The 27053-nt window shown below is 37.1% G+C and overlaps 2 protein-coding genes across 2 annotated transcripts; both read right to left on the bottom strand.

Annotated features, from left to right (window-relative positions):
* Positions 1–18016: 18016 nt before the first annotated feature.
* LOC306879518 (POU domain, class 4, transcription factor 1-like) lies at positions 18017–19430 on the bottom strand (the record flags this gene model as incomplete). The annotated part of the gene is made up of 2 exons (XM_079432522.1): positions 18017–19000; positions 19308–19430. 2 exons carry the CDS (start codon positions 19428–19430, stop codon positions 18017–18019), a joined length of 1107 nt encoding a protein of 368 aa, XP_079288648.1.
* Positions 19431–20813: 1383 nt separating this feature from the next.
* LOC306878964 (ORC ubiquitin ligase 1-like) lies at positions 20814–25037 on the bottom strand. Its single transcript, XM_079431600.1, has 6 exons — positions 24859–25037; positions 23980–24115; positions 23765–23856; positions 23235–23456; positions 22543–22631; positions 20814–22401 (listed from the first exon to the last, which is right to left on the bottom strand). The coding sequence occupies exons 1-6, from the start codon at positions 24928–24930 to the stop codon at positions 21270–21272; spliced, it is 1743 nt and encodes a 580-aa protein (XP_079287726.1). The 5' UTR covers positions 24931–25037; the 3' UTR covers positions 20814–21269.
* Positions 25038–27053: the final 2016 nt, after the last annotated feature.

The raw sequence follows: 27053 nt of genomic DNA, 5'->3' as shown, positions 1-27053 counted from the left end.
TGTCACACTGCAAAGCCATTTCAATTGAACTAGTGAAGAATAGTGACCAATGACCAACTCAAACCACCTAAACTACATGCTATTACATATGCACATACATTTAAGCTAATATTTAGCCAAAAAATGTGTTAGCTATGCATTTCCATCCAGCTATCTGTGACTGATAGATAAATACATACAAATATATGCATGGAGCAATTATTCCAGAGGGTGGTTTTAAAATTGGTCCCCATGGTTCAAATTCTACAAAGAAAGTCCACAAATTCAACACAGAGTGTCAAAAACACTGTGTGACATTTCAGTTCAAAGCCTTGTTCTTTCCTCTGGTTCAGAATGGATTGTTATCGCACACAGTAACCCACCCTGTGATAATTATCATCAATAATTTATGCAGGCGGGCAGTGGATGGTGTTTTTTAAATGGGGTTGCTGTCTGCAGTCGTGCTCTGGCTGCTCCTGCTCATTTAGCTGGCTTTAATGTGCCATCTACCATTATCTATATGAGTCTGCTGTGCTTGTTTTTCACCGCTGTAGTTTTGTGCAGAGGGGCAGTTTTTTTTCCTCTCCCTCCTTTCCCTCCCTCCTTTCTCTCAGACTCTCTCTGGCTTCATTTTTTGTTTGTTCTCTTTTGTGTTTTTCCTCTTTGTGTTTCCATGTCACCCCTGTTACTTCACTGTCCCTCTGCTTTTTTCACGTTTTCTGTTCACCCTTTTACATGTAAAGCTTCATTTAGAAAACAGTATGATGTTTTTTGAACATACACCATAGTATACTATGTTTTTATTTGACATACACCATAGTCATAGTGTTATATCTTTTGAGATACGTTTGAGTATTTTCTAAATACCATGGTATATAATATTTTCAACAAAATGGTAAATATCAAAGCAATTGACCAGTGCTGATAAAGATAATTTCAGAAAATTATAAAAAGTAATATAATATAGTAATATAATATAATATAACATAATTTAATATAATATAATACTGACTTATTTAAAATACAATATAATTATGGAAATTAGATACACATAAAGTAGGAATTAAATGAACATTACTTTTAAATAAAAAAAACCTAAAAATCTGATTTAAAAAAATCAAAAAATTTAAACAGATGTTGTTTATTATAAACAAGTTGAACTGCATACATCAACAATGCTAAATAGAGTATCTTTGTAGTCTTTGATTTCCAACATAAATATGTAATTGTTAAAACATTACACTTTCATTTTCTTAAAACGAAAAAAGCGATAATAAAAAGCTTATGCAATTTTAATGCACATAAAACTCTAGAAATCAAATGAACACTTATTTTAGAAACATTACTGTAAAAAAAAAAAAAAAGATTATTATCAACAAAGTGAATTGCATAGATCACAACTAATAAATAAATAATGGTACTTATTACTTACTACTTAGTAATTATTACTCATACATTATCTGAAGAAAAGCTTATGCATTTTTGCATAAAATATAAATTGATTTTGTTTTAAGGATTTTGACCTATTTTGTACTGGAAATAAAAACTTTATTTTGTAGTGTGGCACAAAGAGTTAGCCTTCATACCAAGTAGACATCAGCTTATGCAGATATCAAAATGGTCAAATATTGAGCAATTAATCAACCTGGTCAATATATTGGTCTACCACTAATCTGAAACAGTTGCTTATTCAGTTTTTTGCACACTTTATTGTTTTCATTCTTTGTCTTTAGATGCATAGAAGTGAGTATGTGTTGATTTACAACACACGTCACACACATATACAGCTGTTAGACTGATATATTGATAGTTAATGCTTTAGATGTGCACTTACCTCAACCGAGCAGTTTCTGTTCATATCTGCAGTAGCATCTGACTGTTTTGAGTGCTTAAGTGAATGCATTTGTCTTGTTTTCCAGTGTTCTGCAGTACTGCGTTTAACGTCTGCAGTAACGGTTTCTCTTTATGAATGCACAGGCGTTTATTTGGCCCTTTCAGGCAAAGTGGTGATAAAGCAGGAGTGATAGTGGACAAGAAGGCATGGGTGTTTTTGAGAGTTTGCTGGCTCTCACACTCAAGATGTGCTGAGGTTCCTGTTGTCTGGATGGCAGCGATTCTGCCAGCTTTCTGCACGCTTTGTGCTGACAAAGACATTTTATGACAAAAGATACAAATTTTTAGCTGCCAAAGAGAAGTGTTTGCTGGAGGGAAAGCGTGTGTTTGTTGGAAAAAGCAAGCCAGAAAGAAAGAGGCAGAACATGAAAGCTTGTTTTCCTGCACAAACCCACCAGTTGCACATCACACGGTATTAATGCCAGAGACGTTTCCCTAAAAGAGAAGACGTACGCCGTGCTTTCAGGCCGTTTTGTTGTCATTTAAATTAGGGGTGCTTTACATCTCACCGTTTGTTGGAGCAGAAGTTCTAAGCGAACTCATGGTTTCATACGGTCTGACATTTCTCTTCCCGTCTCCCTCTCTCTCTCTCACCCATGAAAGAGGCGCTCTCGGATCGTTTTGCCTTCCTTTGGCACAATGAAAGTTTAGGGTCAGCATTGACTGAAAATGATACATTCTCCCAAGGGAATCTGTGCACTTTCCAAAATGTAAATCGCACCTCAGAAAAGAAACACGCTCGTTTATGTGTGTGTAAGCGTGTGCACGCATGCATCGGCTCCCCTGCTGTTCTCTAAGCTAGAGCTGCTCACCTTTAAACAGCACAACAATAATCAATGGGCCGTTATTAATGATAAAAGTCATTTATGTACACAGTTCTCGCCTCCCGCAGGGCTCCATACGACTTTGTAGTTGAGGAGAAGCATTTGTGCTTGATCTGTGCTCTGTATTGGATTCTTCAGCTGGGCAGCCAGTCTGACTGCGGTCCTCTCCAGAGCACCGCCGAGGCTATCGGCTCAATCGCACAGCGGATTGATCCAACCTTTTAAGAAAATATGGATGTGCTTCATGCCAAATGAATTCAGCAGGACGGCTGTAATATGGACGTATCTTTACTTCAACCGTAGTGAACTGTGAAAATCACTGAGGCAAAATGTTTGATTATATCGACTGGAAATGTTGATGGTCTGCCGTTTCTCACAAGTGCATGGGATATTTGGTTTCTAACAGGAGAGAAATGGACTATCGGTATCAGGGGAGTTGAATCTCCTTTCTCTATGAAAATATTATAGGATTCCAAATCACAGAAAAGTATGCTTGAATGAAATATTAAGTGTAAGGATGATAACACAAACTTTAGATTTGTTCAAAACAAACTAGATGACATTTTAAGGCGGTATATTATGCTGCTTTAAAAGATATCTTGTTTTGGATCAAATCTAAAGCAGCATTGCATGTATGGAGAAGGCAATCCCAGAATGCATCAGAAAGAACTTATCCAATATGGCAGACAGAGTCTAGAGAAGTGTCATTCAATATGAAAAGTAAAAAAAAAAGTTTTATATAAATATTAGGCCTATGTGTTTTTTATGCATATTAGATTATTGTGTATTTAGCTTAGCAACTCTAAAATGCATTATGACAAGTCAAAGAAAAATGTTGATTATTAATAAACACACTATTAATCTGAAGAAGAAAAAAAAACTTTTTAAATTTTTATTTTCTATTTATACATTTTTGGTAAATAAATGAATACATGTATTGAGCAAAGATGCATTAAATTGATCAAAAGTGACAGTGAAGACATTTATAATGTTATAAAATATTTATATTTTTTAAATGTTATTTAATGCTTATTTATATTGAAAAACAATTATTTTAAATTGTAATAAAATTTCACCACATTGCTGTTTTTACTGTATTTTTGGTCAAATAAATGCAATATTTTATATTGAAATCCTATAGTTTTAATGGTATTTCTTTCAATACTGAAAGGTGTTTCTTCTTATTAAAATGTAAAATTGTATCACATATGTGCATGTATTTTTAAAGCTTATTTAGTTCTAAATTCTCTTAATGTATTGTGAGTTGAATCTCCCATACATCATTTGTGTGCATAAACACTGGCCAATGAAGTTGAGTTAAACAAATGACATGGTAAAACCCAGGATACATGTGGTCATGTGATCTACATGTGATTGATACAGGACTGTTGTGAGAACTAATCAATCCGGTGGCACAATGCCTATTATGTACATGGCGTACAAATGAAAAAACATGATATAATGAAAAAAGAGAAAGAGAGGCAGGCACTGAAAGAAAATTACACTGGCCGAGCATAAATCATATTAATTATAAAGGCAACGCCATATTAAGAACTCATGGAGGGAAAATGAAATGATCAAGGCTCATCCCTGGCTGGAGTTAATGAAAATACTAATTACCTGATGATAAACTGAGTACAGAGAGGGAGAGAGAGTGTGTGCATTTATAGTAATCTAGAGGTAATAAAGTTTCCATTTTATGCTGAGTCATTCTGTTTGACTGGTTAATTGACCATCACTGCACAGATTTTATTGGTCAATTACATCCAAGCATCTGATGACTCGAACTGTACCATGCTCAATTATTTATTACTTCTGGATGCTTTCGGTCCTGGATGCTGATTGTGTTCATCACAGTGATTTTACCATGGGAAAAGAGTAATATTACTCTCCTAAAACCTTCTTAATCATGGTAAAATCACTGTAACGTGTTGCTTATTGCTTTTAGAAAGCAGTGGGAACAAGAAAATGATACTAGAACCCAATATTCTCTTATAATAGAGTACACTTTTTAAAACTTTTTTATGCTTACCAAGGCTGCATTTATACAGGCAAAAATACATTAAAAATAGCAATATTATTATTTATTATTATTAACAGTTTTCTATGTGAATATATTTTAAAATGTAATTTATTTCTGTGATGCAAAGCTGAATTTTCAGCATCATTACTCCGGTCCTCAGTGTCACATGATCCTTCAGAAATCATTTTAATACACTGATTTGCTGCCAAAATAATAATAATAATGTATTCTTATTATCAATAAAAAACGTTGTGCTGTTATAAATTATTTTTTTAAATGTGCAGGCATCAGCATTGGTCAACTCTGAGTTTAGACTCTGCTACTATATAACATGTTTTTCAATGAGCAATATTTGAGTGTTTTAATGCAGTTGATCTGATGGTGAAGTTTTTCACACAAACAGAGATACCTAGATCCAACCTTGCAATCATCACAGGGACCCTCTTAATCTGTCTTTGTTTAATTTGCAGTTAATATCAGATTTTGCTCCCATTGATTTCCTCTCTGTGCTTTCACTCTAAATAATTCAGTGACATTCTTCACCTCTCTGTCGCTGTATGTCTCTCTCTCTCTTGCTCTCTGTATAGTCATTGAATGGTCAATAAGTGGGTTAAAATTGGACAGTGGTGGATGGGACCGGTTTTGACATGAGGCGGTGTGGATTTTGTCCCCTAGAGGAGGTGTGGATGGGGGTGTCAGGGGCAGTAATATGGGGGAGCTGTGTAAATTTAGACAGACGACAGAGCACCACAGTCAATCAGGGCAATCAAGACATACATCAATAGTGGTTTCCCCTGTTTGAGCAATGGATAATGGACAGACACCAGAGAGAGAGAATATAGTCAGCTGAAGTCAATGAGTCTTCAAACAGCACACAGTGATACTCTTTTTTTTAACCCAAATTATCAAACAAAGTATTAATATTAATATTAAAATATTACTCAAAATATCTTATTGCAGTCAGTGGTTTGGAACGATATGATTAATTTACTTTTACATGAACTGTCCCTTTAAATGCAATAAAGTGCACTCAATACTTTTTCCCCATAAAAAAACGGGGTTATCCATAAATAAATGAGTAGTAGTCGTAGTAGTAGCCTAATATTAAGTGAAAATTGAGTAAAATTGAGTGTTTAATCTTGTCATTTTACATTATTGACACACTATGTTCCTATTTTGATATTGTGCAGTTGCTTTGACACAATTTGCATTGTTAAAAGCGCTTTATAAATAAAGGTGACTTGACTAATAAAACCTGAGATCAGCCAAATACTTGATTTATCTTAATGGCAGCTTGTTACTACAAACTTCATGGCTTGATTATAATCATCAAGGCTAACTGATAACATTTGATTTTGTGTGATGCTTCATCCACTCTACTAGGTGTCAGTACAGCCAGAGACAAATTGTTATGCTTGAATTAAATCTACAGAAGTATGCATAACCAGAAGTTCATCCAACTGGAAAAGCAGCACCACCTTTAAAAGACAATGTAACTTTAATTAAAAAAAAAAAAAAAAAAAAAATTACAATTCACAGAACAAACATTGCTATCAAAGAATTCAAGTGAACGGAAATTTGAGCTTCACTTTTCTGCTTTTTAAACCCTCTAGGACTCTTGCCCTTGAGAAGATTGGTGAATGGTAGTGAAGCAAAGCAACTGATGCTGGTAGGTCACTACACAAATTCATACTATATTTAACTTTTTTAACAGTCATGAATTACTTAAATAAGTAACTACTCAGAGCGCAGCCAAAGTGTATGCATTTGATAGCATGTGTGAACATACGCCTGACACATGCACACTAGAAAGTTTCATCCTCATCCAGTGTCTGCACTATTTCTCTCCAGAAGTTATGAGCGATAAAAATGTGTTTGCACTCATTTAAACCAGAGTTGCAAGCATCTGTTAACCTATTCACGGGTATCTATTGTTGGCGTTTCCAGAAGTTTGCATTTGTTTCGTCTCATCCTTTTCTATTTCAACTGTGATACAAAAGTTCAGGACGACAAACTAACTACTGTAAAAAAAAAAACATCAAGGCACATGTGTGAGCTGAACGTACAGAGTATAAGCGGATAAACAAATGGTTTGGCTGTGCATATGCTGATGATGACAAGGCTTTGTAGAGCATGGCGCTAGCAACGCCAAGGTCATGGGTTCGATTCCCAGGGAAAGCAAGAGCTGATAAAATGTAAAAACTGTAACTTGAATGCAATGTAAGTCGCTTTGGATAAAAGCGTCTGCTAAATGCATAAATGTAAATGTAAATGACAACCCTTACAAAAATTAACCATTGTTTTACTAAAAACAAATCCAAATAAAACAAAACAAAACGTAATTAATGTAGTTAAACCATTGTAACCACAAATGAACCATGCTTTACTACACTAATCATAGTTTTACCATGGTATTTGTAGTAAAACTGTGGATACACAAATGGTAATCAATCTGCAAAAAAATTATATAAAAAAAAAAAAAACGGTCAATTTTCGTAACAGAATGGTATGCATAACCTACTATACACCTTAAAAACAAAGTGTGTTTAACACTTTGGGCTTCTACTGTAAGTGCATGTGTTTCCAATGTAAAAAAAAAAAAAAAAAAGTGTACGATTTACTTTGAAACCGTTTTTACTCAGAAACTGCATGTAAATTTCACAAGTACTTACAAAGAACTGACAAGTAACATTGAATTAAATCTGAATCTGAACTCTTACTCCAGTAAGTTCTATTTACAACATTTTTGAACATTGTCTAAACTAATAGTGTGTGTTAGGGGCGGGGCTATGTGTTTACCTGGCCAATGGCAGACGAGGGGAGTGTTCTGGAAACTTGTTTGAAAACTGTCACTTTTTTGCAATTCCATTTAACGCCACTATAGTGATGAGGAATTTGCACACTTCAGCTTTAATGAATCGTTTCTGGAGTCTGTCGGATCACTGAGTGTAGCGTATGTCAGACGGTCCACTGATGATGTTGTTGGTGTCAATCTGACCTCTCATTCACCTTCATTTCCTGCCCTCACCCTGACAGCTTGATCAGTTGACTGGCGTTAGGGGAGCGCTGGGCCGGTGTTGCAAGAGCGTGAGGGCACATCCAGCTCACCGGGGCTCCAGCCTTACCTGTCAGTCTCAGACACCAGCGGGGCTCGAGGTGTCCCTGGTGGGCTCTGGTTAGAGACAGTTCTCACTCCTGATGACCCGCGGCCGTCTCGCCCAGACACAGAACCGACATGCTAATCAATGATGGTCTGTCAGGATGACGGGCTGATAAGACGAGACGAAAATGACTGGGAATGAACTGCAGCAGTGTGTGTGTTTCAGGGTGTTGCAGGTGTCTGCTCTGGTTTGGTCCTGCCGTGCGAAGGAGTGCTGGGAAAGTGATGCTATATTTGGCTAAAGATTTCCTTCACGTGTGCAGTCTGAGGGGTTTGTCAGAATTAATGTGTGTTTAACGTGCACAGGAACAATGGCCTGTAGAGGAACTGCTCAAAGATTTACCTGAGCATCTCGAGTGTAATCCTATGTGTGTGTGTGTGTGTGTGTGTGTGTGTGTGTGTGTGTGTGTGTGTGTGTAATGTGTAACAGGATCTAATGGATGATATTTCAGTCTGGCAGCAGGATGTTAATGAGATCACACGCTCACCCTCACAAATACCCACATATTTTTACCTAAACGAGCACAAACCATAAACTTCTATTGGTTTTCTTTTGAATTATACACTCTACCTCTCAATATAAATCAATATTTATTTATTTATCTATCTATGTATCTATAATAACATTTGCTCTTTCATAGCTTATTTATTTATTTAATGAAATGTTGTAAATATTAATTTAACATTTAAAATGTATTTATTTATTTATAAATATTCATACATTTATTTTACATTTTATTATTCACTTTCAATGTTAATAATGTATTTGTGTATTAAATTATTTATTTCTTTGTGTATTCCTTTATTAAATCTTAGCAAATTCAAACATTAAAAATGTATTTATTTAATATTTTGTCAATATTTAGTTTGTTTGATTGATTATTATTACTGTTGTTGTTGTTGCATTTTTATTAAGATGTTATTTTATATTTATTTAGTCGTTTGAATGTCCCCACTGTGTAGGTCATTTCAGGTTTTATCCCCACTGCGTAGACACATGACCCACACACACATATAATAAATATATTTAAAAAAAATAATAATAATAATTTCTGATAAACAAACATTTTTAGAAATATTTTAGAATAATACACATTAAGGAAAAAATACAACTTTCCATTTATTTTGGCCTTAAGATGTTTATTTTTCAGTATGCATACATTACCCATACAGTATACTGTAGCAACATGTTTATGGGTCAATTCAATATAATCATCCTGACACACAAACTGTCACAGATCAAAACAAACATTGTTGCTGACACTGGAGACATGATCAATTATTCATAAACTTCTTAATAACCATCCAAATATTTAAAATATTGTTATTTAATAATTCATGCACAGAATATGAATGCACATGCACAGACTCATGAATGATGTCACAGAGTTCAACAAACAAAACTGAAAATTCTTTGATTAATTTAATAAACATTAAATTCAAGCAACATTTTTACGTTTTATACACAAAATATGAATGATGGTTGTCAGAACATTGCTATGCGATGGCTGTTCTCAGTCGCTATATGGTTGCTAGGGTGTTCTGTGTTTGGTTGCCTGGGCATTGCCAGGTGGTTGTTTACTGATTAGTGAAGTGAAGTGACATACTGCCAAGTATGGTGACCCATACTCGGAATTTGTGCTCTGCATTTAACCCATCCAACGTGCACACACACAGCAGTGAACACACTGATCCGAGTCAAAACAGCCCAAGTCTATTCTTGACACTAGAAATGGCTTAAAAGGAGCGTTCATCCACTTTCTGACTTCCATAATATTGTTTTCCCCTCATACCATCAACTATTTGGTTGCCAACATTCTTCAAAATATATTTTATGGTGTTCAGCGGAAGAGAGAAAGATAACAAACCTAGTTTGGTTCCCATTGATTTCCATTGTATTTTTTGTCCATACCAACATTCTTCAAAATTTCTTCTTTGATATTCTGCAGAACAAAGAAAGTCATACAGATTTGGAATGACATGAGGGTGAGTAAATGATGACAGAATTTTAATTTGGGGCTAAACTGTCCCTTTAATGAAGTAGAAGCACGTCTTTTCAACAAAATGCATGATTTGGGGATTGATTGTAACACAAACAGTGCAGGATGATTAACACAGAGACGTTTAATAATTATGGTTAGAGGTTTGTTCAAATCACTAATGCTTAAAGTGATGTAAATAATGATTGTTCATGCATAACCAGTCAATCCACCCTGACAGTTTAAACTGTCATATTTTGATATTTTTTCTCTCTCAAATAGCAAACAAGTGTTGTAATGTATGATTGAGTGCTGAGTGACAGTACTAAAACACATATATCTTACTCTTAATGCTCTCTCTCTCTCTCTCTCATTCTCTCCGGTGCTGTAAATGAGTTGAGCTAACCTCTCTGACCACGCTCTTTCCTGTCTCTGCTGAACCACACATCTCATGAAATATTTAATGTGATCGGGAGTGACCGACCTCTCTTCTTCTTTTCAATTCATTTTTTCCTCCCATCTATTCCACTATTCCTGTCCTGTCAAGTTCACTCCTGTCCTCGGCCCGATCCTCTCCTCCACTGCGTTCTTCTTAAAGAAACAGTTCGCCCACCAATTAAATCATCAATGTCTAAAAACTTTACTCTTCACCACAGCAAATCAAATATAACACCTACTGTTTTTGACTAGGGCTGTATATGAGGTTGATTTTATGTTGAATACTAATACATCTATGTTACAGTTCATAACGACCATGTCTGCCAAGCTTGAAAAATAATTGGTTGAGTCAATTATTCAGTGTTTTTGAATGAATTGGTTTAGTGAATGATTCAGTGACTTATTCATATAGATAGACCACGTTTTATTCCTTGTGTGAGCAAATCATTTGAGTAAATGAGCCAATGACTCACTTACAGTCACTTGTTTCATTCCTTAAATTGGTGTGTTTGGATGAATTAGTTGTGTAAATGATTCAATGTTTCCCTCATAAAGATAGTCACTTGTCGCCACCTGCTGGTGAAACATGCAAAACGTAACTTTTGTACATGTACATGCAAATGTAACTTTAAATGAGTGTGTAAACAAGAATCAGAGCAAACTGTTTTATATATTTTAAATACATTAGCATTCAAAAGTTTGGGTTTGCTCACCAAGGCTGCATTTATTACAAATACAGTAATACAGTAAAATTCAATTCAATTAAAATTAACAGTAATCAGTTAAATACAGTAAAATTGTGAAATATTATTACAATCTAAAATAAGTGTTTCCTTTCAAATATATTTTAAAATGTAAATTATTTCTGTGATGCAGAGCTGTATTTTTAGCATCATTACTCCAGTCTTTAGTGTCACATGATTCTTCAGAAATCATTCTAATATGCTGATTTGCTGCTTAAGGAACATTACTGATTATTATCAATGTCGAAAACAGTTTTGCAGCATTTTTTTTTTTTTTTTTTTTACATGATACATTTTTGGCTTTCTTAATGAATACAAAGTTTTAAAAAAATTATTTCAAATTTACTTAACAGCTATGGTCACTGTGAACTGTAGTTATATTAAATAAATCTTTCTTTTTTTTTAAATCAATATATAGGTTTGTTTTTCTTATTGTCTGTTCTTTTTCCTAATTTCATCCCCTCTCCATTCTCCTTTCTAAACATTTTATTTGAGTGCTCGTCTCTCATCTGTTCTCACATGACCTCCTCTCATTTCCTGTCCTCTCTCATCACCATCATCATCATCATCCTCATGTCTGAGCTCACGTCTGTGAGGCAGCAGTAATTCTGATGTCACGTCCACCTGCTGACCTCAGACTGCAGGACATTCCATCCCATTTCATTCCTCTTTTTGCATATGGTTGGGCGTTCTAGCGCAGTGCCACCAGATCTGCGGCCGGTGTCTTGTTTAATCAACACTGATGAATATTTGATGGTGTGGTGGTGAGCACAGGGGTGGCCCAGGCCGCTTCTCTCATTATCTACACACACACATGCAGTCTCCATCTCAGCCGACTCAGACACTCGCTCACACACACGGGCTTTAAGCCTTGAACACGCACACAAAGTTTCAAACTTCCACTAGACTCAGGCTGATGAATACATTCAGTCATTCATCTGCGGTTCATGCTTATCCAGATTGAAATGTGACGACTCAATGAGTTTATAGTGACACAGTGTTGGCCCGTCCTGTCAGATCTTGTTTGGGATATGTTTCATGCATAATGTATCGCATTAGGGCTATCTTTACCTCTGCGTGCAGACATCTGTGATCGATAAGCCATTCATTGGGATAAATGATCAGCTGCCTATTTTTCCCATGTAGAGATCTGTGGAAGTTTCTGCTAGAGCTGTTTGATGTTGTTCTACAGACAGTAATGCTTGATAATATCATCAGTTTTAAAAGATGAAATAAGATTGATCTTGTGATGTATAGTGACATCATTTTGACATGGTATCATAATAAGAAATAATAAAATATTTTAAAAATTAATAAATATTTTAAAAGTCTGTCATCTTTAAAGGCATTGCCATTCGTCTATTATCATTCTTTCATTTTTCGTTCATTTTGTTTGTTTGTTTATTTATTTATCTGACTTGAAAATATTATTTTTGAACATGAAGAAGAAAATTTGCTCTTTCATAACTTAATGGAGTTCTTAGTTATGACTCATTTGAGCATCAACATTGTCTCAGATCTCAGATGTTTCTCCCAAAATAAAAACAGATACAATTGAGACAATTGTTAAGATAAAGAGAGAATACCCATTAAAATGTATTTGTATAGATCATTTGGTCTTGGATGAGAAATGTTTGAATTCTTGATTGTTATCTGGGCAAATCTGTGCACAGTTTGAGACATTGTTAAGAAAGGAGAGATGTATGAAATTACTAGGGTCATTTTCTCAGAGAAATCTGAAAAGCAGGATCCTGGAGCAAAAGTCTCCATTTGTGCTCCATGCATCTTTTTTTTCTAAATTGATCTAGAGATGTAGAATAACATCTCTACAATTTTCTCCTCACTTTCTCCACGTTGTCTTTGTGCAATCAAATGGCTTCAAAACACCATGTGAAGGGCCCATTTGTAAACAGTGTCACCCAGAGCTGGTTTGTAAATATCTCCACGCTTTGTTGAAGAGGGATTGCTGGAACAAACGATGAACTCCAGAGGCAAAATGAGGATAATGATGAGGGGCTAGTGTGTTCAATAGAAGGTCAAAAAGTGCAGGGCCCGGGGCCATGAGAGCGTTAAGGAGACAGGATGAGAGAAAGCACTTGACATTTATACAGCCTGTCATAAAGAAACAAACTGACAGCTACTCTAACAATCCAATGGGAGAGTTGGATCAGCCACAATTCTCACGTGCTTAAAGCTATAGCTGGATATTGTTTGGCAGGAACCTTGCTGGCTCTTTAATTTCTGTCAGTTTGTTCTTGAAGAGTGCGTTCGCTTCTGGAGTCGACCTGTCTGCGACAGAGCAGCATTTGATGCGCAGATAAATGCAGAGAGCCGAGCAGGTTTTGATCTGCATAAAGACTTTAACCTCTATTTCCTCTCAGCTGCAGTAAACGCTGCGGGTTTGGAGGGGGGTCAGCCTTGCTTATCAAATATTTTTCAACTTAAATGACGGATTTATTAAACAAATAGCTTTTTCCTCTGACTCTGAACCCCTTGTGATTGAAATACGCCGTTGTGTCAACAGCCTGCCTCCCCTCGTCGCTGGCGAGATGCTGAAGATCACTGAATAAATACAAGTTGGAAATGAACACAGATCCGGAGGATTCGCTCTCACAACCCCCTGTTTGACATTTCCGTCCAAGGGCCATCCTTCATGGACATGGTTATAACCGATACAGAGTGTGCACGTGTTTCCCATAAAACAGCCTGCTTTGGTTGATAGTGGCCAAATAGTTAAATACATGTTTAAAAAATAATAATAAATGGTTAATGCCATTATATAGTCACATAATAAATTATTTGCTTATTTAAATGTTTTTTTTTTTTTTTTACTTAAAAATACATTGCAATTTATCATATGAATAACAGAAACGTTACATATAAAATAATTGAGTTTTCTTTAGTAAAATAACTTAGATTTAAGTCACACAAATTTGATCATTGTTGGCCAATAGGGAGGCTCTCCTAGATAAACTGAGGTTAATCGTTTTATTTATTTATTTATGTTCATGTTTGGATTTTATTAAAAAATATATATATTTTAAAATCATCAAAATCTATATTATCTGCATGGGTTGAATCCTGCAAAAAATAGGTCATTTAATTTCAATTACAGCATTTTTTTATCAAAGGTTATAAATTATACTAGTGATCACGATTTGATCAAACATTCTCACTGCTCTATTAATTCAGACATTTAACAACAGCACAGCTCACATCTTTAACTTTCCCCAATTGCTCCTGTTTTTTTTTTTTTCACATCCATCCGCAGAGTTTCTCTTTTTGCCTTAAATGGGTTAGCCGGTGTTCTTGTCGTCGCTGTTTGTAGCAGCTGAACTTTGAGGGTGGGATGCTGTTGAGTTGTGTTGATGAAGTATCTCTTGATTAATAGATCCATGAGGCAAACCGGCTGACATATGGCTCATGAAGCAGCTGGGATCTGTACCTGCGGCATCCCCTCCGGCCATTAACATATTAGAGGCTTTAGTGCAGGCAGAAAGACAGCAGCACCCTAGAGCTGTTTGATATAGACTCTCAATAATGCATTACTCTTCAATCTGCGAGGGAGCTGTTCGTGGTGCTGAAATATGGCGCTTGCGCTTTTCGGTGGCGTCAAACGCGGGCAAAATGTAGTTTTAGAGGAAGTTTTAAATTAATATAAAAGGGAGGGTGAGCGAAATGGTGCTTTTTGTGTTTAAAAAAAATCCTGCACAGATTAAAAGTATATTAAAATGTTAGGATAAATGATTATAAAGTCTGTAAAAGTGAGCTGTTTCTAGCTTCGTTCAGGTAAATTATTGTAGTCAGGATAATAATTCATTTGACTTTAACAAACGAGTTAATTTAGTTCTTACCATAAATACATTTTGATTGTATTTAACAAAGCATTTTAGTGTAAGAAGAAAACTTAAATCTCAAAACTGAACTCCAAGGCAAATGGCATAAAGCTGAATGGAAATAACTAAAGCAATAAAATTGCAAGTTCTAATTTCTTTGAAAGATTCGTTTGTAGAAATTGTTACAAAATAGCAAACAAATTGAGACTGTTGTGTGCATTGTCGGATGCCACAAACTTGCTCGATGGCACTTACAAACTAAAGCTGAAAATGAAAAACCTGCTCTCTCTTATTAAGCTGTTGCACCAATAAAGCGTCAAATTATGAAATAATTAAAATGCACGTCTAGATCGGGAGAATTTGAATGCCAGTCAAATCAAACGAGTCATTCTTTCCCAAAGAAAATGTCCATATACTCACTGCGTTCTTCTCTTCGTTGCCAAAAGCCAAACAGCAGCAATAAATGTTTCTTTCTCCAGCAGCACTGCAGCTGCGACCTGCTTTCATCAAGTGCTTCCCTGAAAAACCCCGATAGCTGTCTGAAAATATTGCATTTTATATCAGCAAAGCGCGATTAATATTGCATCACCTACATATAACATATCTTTTTTAAAGGCAGCAAAATGTAAAGCTCCCCACCCATTCCCCCCTGAATTTTTCTTCAATATTACAGTGAGAAAGATCTGCAGTGTCATTTTTTATGAATAAACTTTTGAAATTAGACGCCTTTCTCTACTCATTGCGGGGGTGAATAAAAGACACTGTTTGGAGACGGCCTGGTCTCAGGCTTCATTAAATGTTTATTGTCAGTTCTGCAGAGTAAAAAAAAACGTCCTCTTTTCCCACAACCTTCGCTTCTGTTCTGAGGAAATAATAAGCAGAGTTTCGTCTGATATATTATAGGCAGATATGGAATCGCAGAATTGCGTTCAGATGGAGATCTAATGTAATGCTCATGTTGCCTCATTTAGCAGACACGTGCATGGCCAAAAATTCCATTTGTTTGACACACTAACATCCCATTAGGGCGCCGATAACAATTACCGAGCTTTTTAATTAGTGTCTTCTTGTATTCCGTTTATTAATTTTCCAAACCACAGAGCATGAATTATTTAATAAACCGTAGTAAGGGTATTTAAATTTAATGCTCAAATAAAATCATGGCCAAAATAGTGCGTATTACTAATATTATTTTGTTATTATTACTTATATATTATTATTAGTATTATTATTATTACAGACGGTCTTGTCTCTTATCATTTTCTATATTCTGTTAAGCTAAAGACATTTTCTTGTTAACAGTTAAAAACTTGAATTTCGTGGTAAGGAACTGTTTTTACTGGCCTAACGAAATGCACAGTCTAGACTGAGAATTCCAGATCATGGAAATGAAGAGAAATAAAATGTATAAATAATGCATGTTTCCAGAGTAATAGCTGTATATCAAAGATGTGCGCTGATAAGGAAGCCAGTCAAACCACTGTAAGAAAGAAAGAAAGAAAGAAAGAAAGAAAGAAAGAAAGAAAAGGGCGAAATATTATTGGACCGATTTTCTATTTCAAAACAAACGAGGGTTGGGATATTGGGTTGTTATTTATTTTTATTTTATTTATTTTTTGCGCCATTGTACTCATTATCAATTACGTTTTAATTATGGCATAAAACTTTCTGGGTCCATCGTTTCTCCGTTTTTTCTAGACCGATAGTATTTAACGAAAACTTTATGTAGGCTATTTTGAATTTAATTGTGCAGTGCACTATTTATTTATTTATTTTTAATGAACAGGTGTAGATAGCAGTGGGTGTGTGCTGACAAAATGCATACATTTTACATTTCTCGTTGACGTGTAAATGTAAATAATAGGCTGAGTATGTCTGAAAACGAAAAATGTGTCTGTTTGTGCAAGATTCTCATTCAATACACCTCAAAGACAGCCTCGACTTTGATTTTCCATCGTTTATTTAGAAGATTGCCGGGACTTGTGTCCCTGCAGCTGGATTTGGCTTACAGAATGGAGAAAAGTTTGGATGATAAGATGAAAAGACAGCAGACTGTTGGACAGGTGCACAGGTATGACAGAATGAGATGTCTGGTGATGCGCACGTGGCCGCTGTTTGTAAACATACTTGTGCACAAAATAAAAATCATTACAACTTTTTCTCAGGAACAATTAACACGACAAACAACGTTGTGTCTTTATGTGAAAACGGGCATTAAACAGTGACTTACACCATCCACAAAGGTCTACCAGTAGATACTCTATGTAGTGCTTGTTTTTTTCTTTCAATGCATAGAATGTTTGCACTGCAAACCAAAGTATACAAACCAACGAAATTATAACAATTTTCCTTTAGATTATAAGTATAATCATCTTTATCATGCGAGTTAACTAATGTCCGCAGAGGAAGAATTCCGATTTGCCAAAATAATCATAATAATACAAATAATAGAAAATAAAAAATCGGGAATTGAGTTTTGCACGGTGAGCAAGTGTCATTTGTACGTATATTCATATATATATATATACACAAAAGCATTTGAATATATCTAACCAATCTAAATAACAGTAGATTTCAGTGCAATTTCAACAAATACGAGGGGTGGTTGCCACCTTTATTATTTAAAAGGGACTCTGTATAATGTTCTTTTCCTACTGATTTGTGTATTCATCAGAGCAGACCTTTGAAACACTGAATGATCACATTAGTTCATCAGCAAGACTGTGGAAATGGATCTGCTTTGAACACATTTAATAATCAAAAAATATAGCAGTTCCCTGTACGAATGAATAAATACACAAATATGCCGAACATAAATAAATACATAAATAAATAAAGAATAAATTAGGATAGAGTTAAACTATGAGGTAATCCATCAATGGCTATTTTTCGTCATTCATCGCGGGGAGGGGGGGAAATAATAAAGCTGGGTGTATCTAAGTAGAGTTGAACCGCAGAAAAGTAGTTCATCTGGATTACCTGTAATTTGCATACTTCACATTCACCAGTACAGTGAAAAGAAACACGAGTTGTGAAAATAAAACGGTACTAATCATGAGCACACGCGCATTTGAGCCAAAGCAATGTTCCTTGGTCCCCAAAAGTCAGTTTTGTTTTGTTTTCTCCTAGAAGTATAGTCCATCAGTGAGTCGCGGAAAATTTCAACCTCTTCTGTTTTTGTCTTTGGTTGCAAAACCATACTCGCACCACGTTCTTTTTGAGGTCCAATTTCTCAGCTATCGCCGCGATTTTCTCCGACGACGGCCGGGGCTGCACCGCGAAATACGCCTCCAGAGATCGCTTCTCCGGGGCCGCTATGGAGGTCCGCTTGCGCTTCTTCTCGCTGCCGTTGAAAATGTCGGGTTTGCTCATTTTCTCGCGCTGGGCGCCCTCGGCCTCCTCCAGCCACGCCTGGAGGATGGGTTTGAGCGCGATCATGTTGTTGTGCGACAGAGTTAGAGACTCGAAGCGACAAATGGTACTTTGGCTCAGGCAGCCCACGCCTGGGATCTTCAGGTTGGCCAGCGCGCCCCCCACGTCCGCCTGAGTCACCCCGAGCTTGATCCGCCGCTGTTTGAAGCGCTCCGCGAACGCCTCCAGCTCCCTCGGGTCCGTGTCCGAGTCGTTAATGGAGGGCAGTCCGTTGTTGGCGAGTCCCGGCGCGCACTGGTGCGCACCGCCGTGGTGGCCCTGTAAGAGGCCGTGGTGCGTGAGCGGCGAGCTCATGTTCATAGCAGCCTGGTGGGACAGGTGGGTGAGCCCGTGCATGTGGGCGTGCGGGTGGGCCGACGTGGAGAGCAAGCCCCCGCCGCCGCCGCCTCCTCCGCCGCCTCCGCCGGCCCCCTCGTGCGCGCTGGGCATGAGCGCGAGCGACGGCGAGCCGATGTGCTCCATGAGGTCCGGCGGCTCCAGGTTCTGGTGGTGGTGGTGGTGATGGTGGTGGTGGTGGTGGGCGAGTGGCACGGTGGAGGCAGACGAGCATGGCACGGTGTTCATCGTGTGGTACGTGGCGTCGGGCTTGAACGGGTGACTCTTACCCTGGGACACCGCGATGTCCACGGCCGCCAGAGCCTCGGCGCGGGCCAGGAGCGTCTCATCCAGACTGGCGAAGATGTTGCTCTGGAGCTTTTAGAGTCGGAGAGACGAGGGGTAAAGACAGAGAAAGAGAAAGAAGGGGGAGATGTCAGCTGGGGAATAGTGTCAACACACATAACACAGAGAATATTCCTTTTAAGAGGCTTCCAGTCATAAAAATTAATACAAAAAAGGCTGAAGCCTGAGCCTTCAGTGAGCATGCCTTCAGAAAAGATCACAGGCGTGCAGATGATTGCTGTGGAATACATGAAAAAAACATTAAGGCGGTGTATGCGCCTCCAGCGCTCCTTCTCGCGCGCGCGGGAGGAGAAACGCAGAAGTTTTGGAGCTCGTTTACCTGTGGAGTCTGCAGACAGGCTCTCCTGATCGCCTCCGAGGTCGAGTGCAGAGTTGTGTACTTGTGCTCAGGTAAGCTGGGATGCATGGCGAAATGAGGCTGTTTGCTGTTCATGGACATCATGTTTGCGAGGAATCCGGCGCAGATAAATTGCGCGAAAAGCAAAGCGAGAGTCCGGCGGCGCCTCTTCTGGCGTCTCGCAGCAGTCAGGCGGATGCGGTAGCGCTCGGCTGCTGATGGTACAGAGGAGATGCCCGCAGAGTGTGTGTGTGCGTGTGTGTGTCTCTCTCTGTTTGGCTGTGCTGTGTGTGGATGAGGAGCGTTCTTACACCTGAGTCCCTCACATCTCGTCCGGCAGCCTCGCCTATTCTCGCGAGACAAGCGCGATTGACTCTCTTCTCCTCCTCTCCTCTCATCTAATCTCATCGCGTCTCATGTCTTCCTCGAACTGTAAATCGGCCTAACGACGGTGAGGGGGCTTCCTTCCATACCTGAGGATTTTGCGCGCCTGCGCGCTGCCGCCACCGATTTAGAATGTTGTGGCGTTAAAGATTGTGACAGTGGAACCGCTAACGTTCCATATGCAAATGAAGGCTGTTTAAATGACTTTTTAAAATAAATGTTTAAAAAAAAAACATTACATAAAAATACGTCTTTTAAGATAATTGGTATAATCGTGTGTGTTTTAATAATATATATAAAAAAATTACAATCAGCATAATTGTTCTCATTGTATGAATGAATCTAAACATTAAATATATCAATATAGTTAAACAGGGAAATAATGTAATCAATTTAAGAATCGTTCGCATAAAAAAAGAATAATACGTTGTAAATGTTATTGATTTCGTATTTGTTTATTTCAGTTTCAGAAGAATTCTGGATATTTACATTTAGTTTATGTTTATATAAGTAGTCTGCTGGCTGCACCGCGTTGTTTTATTAAGCAACGTTAATCATGTTTATATTAAATAAAATAAATGGATAGAAAAACGAATAAAAAACGTATATAGATAAAACGAAAATCGTTTTAGACACAGGCTCCGCATATACATTACAAATTACGTAAATATATGACATTTCTAGACATCAGAATATAATCTGTGCGTATTTATATCAATTTATTTCAGAAGCGCGGATTGAAATATTTCAAAAATATTTCAATTTCGCTCATTTTAACGCGAGTCACGGTGGCATTGTCTTGATTGATTACGCAACTTTAACTATCATGTATATTTCACTAAACTCTAATCATGGCATGCATTTTTAATCGCCTAACGCTTCTAGTTGGCGCTAATGAAGTGTTAATTCACTAGCATTAATTCATTCTTTAAAAGACTGAAGGAGGTGGGCATTAAATAGATTTGTTTAGTATTCCGGTGATGACACAGGAATAATTCACCATTAAACACAGAAAGACATGTTTTTGCATGCACTATTATTCAAATTATGACAATGTCATAACACTAAATCATGAAACTACTTGAACATGAAACCATAAATTGTAGCATACAACAGTGTTGTTTTATTTAGACAACATCCAAGTACAAAAACATTTGCAGAAATGTTTGAAAAACAGAAAATGACTATTTTCAAACCTTATGCACAAATATCATTTATTGTTTCTACAGTTCAAATACAAAATAATTCAGATGCCACATAATTCTGTACAACCACAAAAGCTTTGAAATTCCATAGGAAAAAAAATCTGTTTAATTTCAAGAGAAAAGCATAATGTTAACACCTTATCCCCTCAGGATCCTGAAACGAGTTTTATAACATCATCCAGCACACACTGCTGTCATAATAACGAACAGCGAGGCAAATTCGTAATAAAAAGCCCTGATGCAAAAGAACGGCTGTTAAATCTTGTTGAACTCCTAAAAAGTCACTGAGAAGTAAACCCACTGATTTAGATCAAAATGGAGACCATGCTGGAAAATACTTGAGATGCTTCTGCTTCTACTTTAGTTTTGAGAGTTTCGATGGACTGGAGATGGACAATCCTGGGGGAAACTTGCGCTTGGTGGGCTGTGGGGGATTTTCCACCATAACTCCAGCTCTGTTACTGAACTCAACAACTGAAGCCTCTTCCTCAGAAGCCGTAGCAGCATCACAATGGGTGGTCTCCTGAGTCAAAGATGCGGTTTGGTGCTCTCTTGCTGTTCCAGGATCAGCCAAGAGGTTGCTACAGAAATCCAGTTCTGGTATTTGGGTGGCATCAAAGTCTGGAGATCGTGATGAAGATGATGATGATGATGATGATGCTGCCAGAGGAAGGTGAGAGACCTGTCTGCAGGAGCTCTCACCTTCAGCGATCATAGAGTCCAGCTCAGAGATCTTGTCCAAGTACGCCGCATCCATACAAGCTTCACTGTTACCCACAGGGTCCTCGGAGCCCTTGAACTCCTCTCTATTTTCATCCAAACAGGGAAGATCAGGTCCGCAGTCCATCCAGCCTCCACACAAGACCTCTTTGTTCAAACTCACAGTGGTCTTCTCACCAAAAGCAGCACCTTTGTTGATTTGGAAGGACCCTGGGCTTTGGTTGACTGAGGATGAGCTGGTTGGGCCCTGGCAATCATCAAAACTGAGCCTTCTCAGGTAAGTGAGAGGTTTGAGACCTAACTTTCGGTCGCTACAAACCGCAGCAGGACTCTTCAAGCTCAGAGATCTGAGAGCCGAGGAGGGCGTAGAGGGAACCGTAACGTCTTTGAGTCCATCGTTCTGTGGAGTCAAGGTCCCTCCTAGAAAACCTACCCTTTGGCACACATCAGATGTTGTCAGGAGGCACCCATGGTTGTTGAGAAGCTCTGAACACTTTCGGTCTAGGTCTGTGCAAACAGAAGTTTCTTCCATTTCACTCAGGCTCCTTCGCATCAGGGTGATTCTTTCAATCCCTCCGTTTTCAGTCCCTCCAGAGGCAGCGTTTGAACAAACACCTTCTTCAGACTTAGGGCCGTCCCTCTGGTTCTGGGCTTCAAGCTCTTCGATGTATTTATCGCTGCGCTCCAGAGCTCTTTTCAGCTGCGCCACGTCTCGCTCATACTGATGAATTTTAGCCTCAAGAGCTGCAACTGTATACCTGCCAAACCTCAATGTAAAACACAGACAAAATTTTGTAAACCTGAGTTTCTAATACTGTGTAAATATACATAAATAGAACCCAAATAAATATGAATAATCTATTCGTAAAATTGTAAAAAGTCACCAACATTATGAACATTGTGCTTACTTTTGAGGAGATCTGCTGTCCACTTCGGCTTTCAGGCGCATATTTTCCTGGATTAAGTCAAAAATTTGGGACCGCAGAGTTTTGTTAGCCTGAGGAAAAGAAGCATGTTGCATTCAGAATAGTTCTTTTTTATTTTTAAGCAGAACACAAATAACACCATTTCCCATATTTCCAGTGGTCAGTGAAAATTCATCTAGATATACAGTACATACGGTATATTATTCATATATATATATATATATATATATATATATATATATATATATATATATATATATATATATGAATTAAGGTTTAAGGTCATTAAGGTTTTCTATGTACATTTAAACAACAGTTATTATAATATTCATATTATATTATTTTATTAAGTATGCACATCTATTTATCCATTATTAAAGCCACAAATATTAAAATAATTTAATAATGGCAAATTAATCATTTAATTTCTCACATTAAAGCAAAAAACACTATATTTACCCAGAATGCACTACAGAATATTTGAAAACTGAAAATGTGCATTACTCACTGACAGGAGACTGACAAGTTTCGAAAATAACACATTACAGCTTCAGATAAATGACCAAATGAGCACAGTCAATGTATCTTAAAACGGCTAAATTATGGGGTAATATTTCCTAATGCGCTTTTTTGACCAATTTTTATTGTATTCAAAAAAGCAAACACATTCATACTTCTTTTAGCCTTTCGAGGTCCTGTTTGACCTTCCTGTAGAGGTCATTGGCAGCTCTCAGCTTATTGGCCGACTCCTCCAGAGTGCTCGGGTCGACAGTACTGGTTTCACTCTGAGGAACCAAGTCTGTGCTCGGTTCCACAGCCGTCTTAAGTTGCATCTCAAGGCTCAGGTTTTTGCTTTTCAAGTCCTCGTTCTCTTTCAAGAGGTTTTTGATTTCATCCTGTAAAGACAGATGATTCATAAGCTCAGTGAATGAATCTTCCAGGCTTTCATTGCATAGCTAGGACAGTTTCTTACAGGCACATTATGTTAAAACATGTGTTAAGTCAAATTTGGAGTCTTAGTCTGTCAGTTATGATGAGGCCCAGATGAATGGACCAGATTTTGTTTTAAATGTTTAGCATTTATTTTTGGAGGGAAGTCTGCAGAATTTTGTGGTATGGATTCAAACACGGCAAAATGGGTATTCCACTAAACTATACAGGAAATGTCAACAGAAAATTGTGTTCATCATTTGACTAGAAGTACCTCATATTCTCGTAAAAGCAGCTCCCCTCGAGTCTTTCGGAGGCGTCTCTTCACAGAATCACGCTCGCTGGACTCACAGTCAGTTGTGGCTCCTGTGAACATTTACACACACATATACACAGAGGAAGATATTTAATCATCCCACATAAAAATGAGTTCTACAGCTTTGCATTGCAAAAACAACAATATATGATTGTGAGGTCAGCTGACATTACCAATGATTTCTCTGCAGGGGTTTTCTGGGGTGATGGCCACTCTACAGGTGGGACACTGACTGCTCTTCTCCAGCCACACTTTGATGCAGTTGGAGCAGAACACATGGTTGTTGCAACAAATGACCGGCTGACGGACCTTTGAGGTGCAGATCAGAACAAACCAACAGGTAAATCCAAAGTAATGACTGTTCATATTAAATAGTACAGGACCATTAGAAATAAACAGGACAGAAAAAAACATCATTGCGAACAAACAACCAAATGCATATTTAACTACTTATGATTAAATGTTTTTAACACAACATTACAATGCATGCGTTTATGTAAATGTATTCCTTTTTTTCTTTTAATTCCTGTTTATCCCTGTAAAACTGCTCTGAAACAACCTGTATTGTAAAGCACTATATATATATATATATATATATATATATTTATATTTATATAATAGCATGTCAGTTTTCCAGTCAATTTGCCCCGCCCATCTTAAACTCAGACCAATCAGATCAGGTGATACTGTGTTTGCAAAGGATTTAAATCGTTTGCAACTTTTTCCATTTTATTTCATCACTCTTTTTTTCTTCTCTGTGAATATTTCAGGGATTCAACAACTACATCAAATGCAACACTGTACAGTCAGAAGCAGGCGTTTAGACGAGTGCTGGCTGGTCTTTATTTTATTTTGTGTTTTGGGAGAAAACAAAAACGGGCCTCAGTGTGTTCTATTGTTTGTATATAAAAATAAAAAAACTATTGCTGTTTGAGTTATAGAAACACTGTCTATAATATGCACCTATTTACACATTATCTTCATTAATGCAAGATAAAAGAGCGGTGCATTATGTATAAATGTAGGCCTGTAATATAAATTGTATAATTTACCTTTCCGAGGCAAATCTGGCAGGATATCGGTAAAGTCAGTGAAAGAGTAACGTTTTGAAAACTTTGCGCCATGATTTAGTCCTCACACGTGAAACATGATCCAAAACTCCCTCCAACAGAAACAAAGTAACTAGCGGCACACGAGACTACGGCAAGCGAAGAGTAAGAGTTCTGAAACTACTATAACGAAACGCTTCCTGTGTAGAATACTGCGCATGCTCCCTGCGGTTAGCGTTGAAGACTTCAATTATTAATGCGTTTCTGAAGTAACGTAAGTTCTTAAGTTATAAATCTTGTTTTTATAGAAGTTTTGGTCAAAGCGAATTCAAAAGTAATTAATAAAAAAGAATGGCAATGCATGCTTTCAGTAACCATTAACAACAATAACAACAAGCAATAATAATAGTTATTAGTAGTTGTACTAGTAGATAATAATTAGTCTAGTACTAGCAGTGTTGGGGGTAACACATTACAAGTAACGTGAGTTACGTAATCAGATTACTTTTTTTCAAGTAACGCATTACTTTTTAATTTACAAGAAAATATCTGAGTTACTTTTTCAAAAAAGTATTTTGTTTTCCCATTTATCGACTGACAGCTCTCGTGTCCCCATGTTGGGAGAAATCGGAAGTACAGAGGCGTTGTATGAGCTGTGAACAGGATGTCTAAATGTGAATGTGCATTAATTAATCTCTCGCAAACAGATATAGTATTCATCAAAATGAATTAAAACAGTGAAATGCAAACTCAGAATAGGCAATAATTAAATGTCTTAATAGCAGTTAAAAAGCCAATTTGTGTGTGTTTTCTAATACTCAAAATACTTTTTGATTTATTAAAAATTGTATTTGCTTCTCGCGTTCTGTGGATGCGTCTCATCTCTTTGTTTCAAGAGTTTTATCACAACAGTGTAAACCTTTATAGGTTTTACTTCATTTTTATTTGATCTCATAATTCATTGGTCATTGCCAAATGATGGCTTTATTATCCCATAATGACAGACCCAGTGGCTGAGCGCTTGTGAGATAACTTCATTAGCATTGAACTGATGCAAAACAATGTTGTACATTGATTGCATCAAGCGGACTATTGGTGCTGCGACTACATTACTGTCATTTGTAGCAGGTCTTTCATGTCAACACAGCGCATGGCGACTTCACTTTGTCTAGACTATGAGTAGTCTGACTGTACGCCAGTCTGAAACTCAGAATTAGACATCTGTATGTAGAAACATTCCTGGAGAGAAAGAGTTTGCATGTGTTTGTGTGCAAAGACCAAACTGCTGAGCATGCGCTTACATAATAACATAAATTGCCTTGTTTTCTTATTTTTACAGACCCTCTCCCTCCCCTTTTGTCTCCTCTCAGTGAGATCAGCATCTCAGAAATACACACAAAAATCGCTTGCTACTCACTTCATCGTTCGTAAGCGGAACAAGAGCTGTGTCAACAAGAGACGTCCATTTCATCACCAAATCTCCAGTGAAATGAGTCATCCAGCACAGTCAGTGAAACACCTCATCACATGAGCCAACAAAAACGCCCATTCCGAGATGAGAAACTCACCATTTCTGTTGTTAAGAGAGAGGTATGAGCTAATTTGCATTGCTGATGACTCATTTATTATATTAAACACTGATGTTCCAAAGTTTGGGGTCGGTACAATTACAACAAATACGTTTTTGAAAGCCTCGTATGCTCCTGAAGGCTGCATTTATTTGATTAAGAATACAGTAAAATCTGTAATATTGTGAAATATTATTACAAGTAAAAAAAGACTGTTTTCTATTTGAATTTATTTTAAAATGCAATTTATTCCTGTGATGCAAAGCTGATTTTTCAGCATCATTACTCCAGTTTTCAGTGTCACATGATCCTTCAGAAATCATTCTAACATTTCTTATTATTCCCATTATTATTTCTTATTTTTTAAAGGATTTTTTTGATGAATGGAAGGTACAAAAGAACAGCATATATTTGAATTAGAAATCTTTTGCCACATTATAAATGTCTTTGTCACTTTTGATCAATTTAATGCATCCTTGCTGAATAAAAGTATTAATTTCTTAAAAAAAAAAAAATCTTACTGACCCCAAACTTTTGAAGGGTAGTGTATATTTATGTTATAATATATTTAATGTAAGATTCTTAATGTTTTGATGATTTACGCAACCAGGTATACAGTTATACATGATG

The sequence above is a fragment of the Barbus barbus genome, assembly GCF_936440315.1.
Source record: "Barbus barbus genome assembly, chromosome: 13".
In the NCBI taxonomy this organism is placed as follows: domain Eukaryota; kingdom Metazoa; phylum Chordata; class Actinopteri; order Cypriniformes; family Cyprinidae; genus Barbus; species Barbus barbus.
Note: the sequence above shows the minus strand (reverse complement) of the source record. Positions and strands in the feature narration are given on the sequence as shown.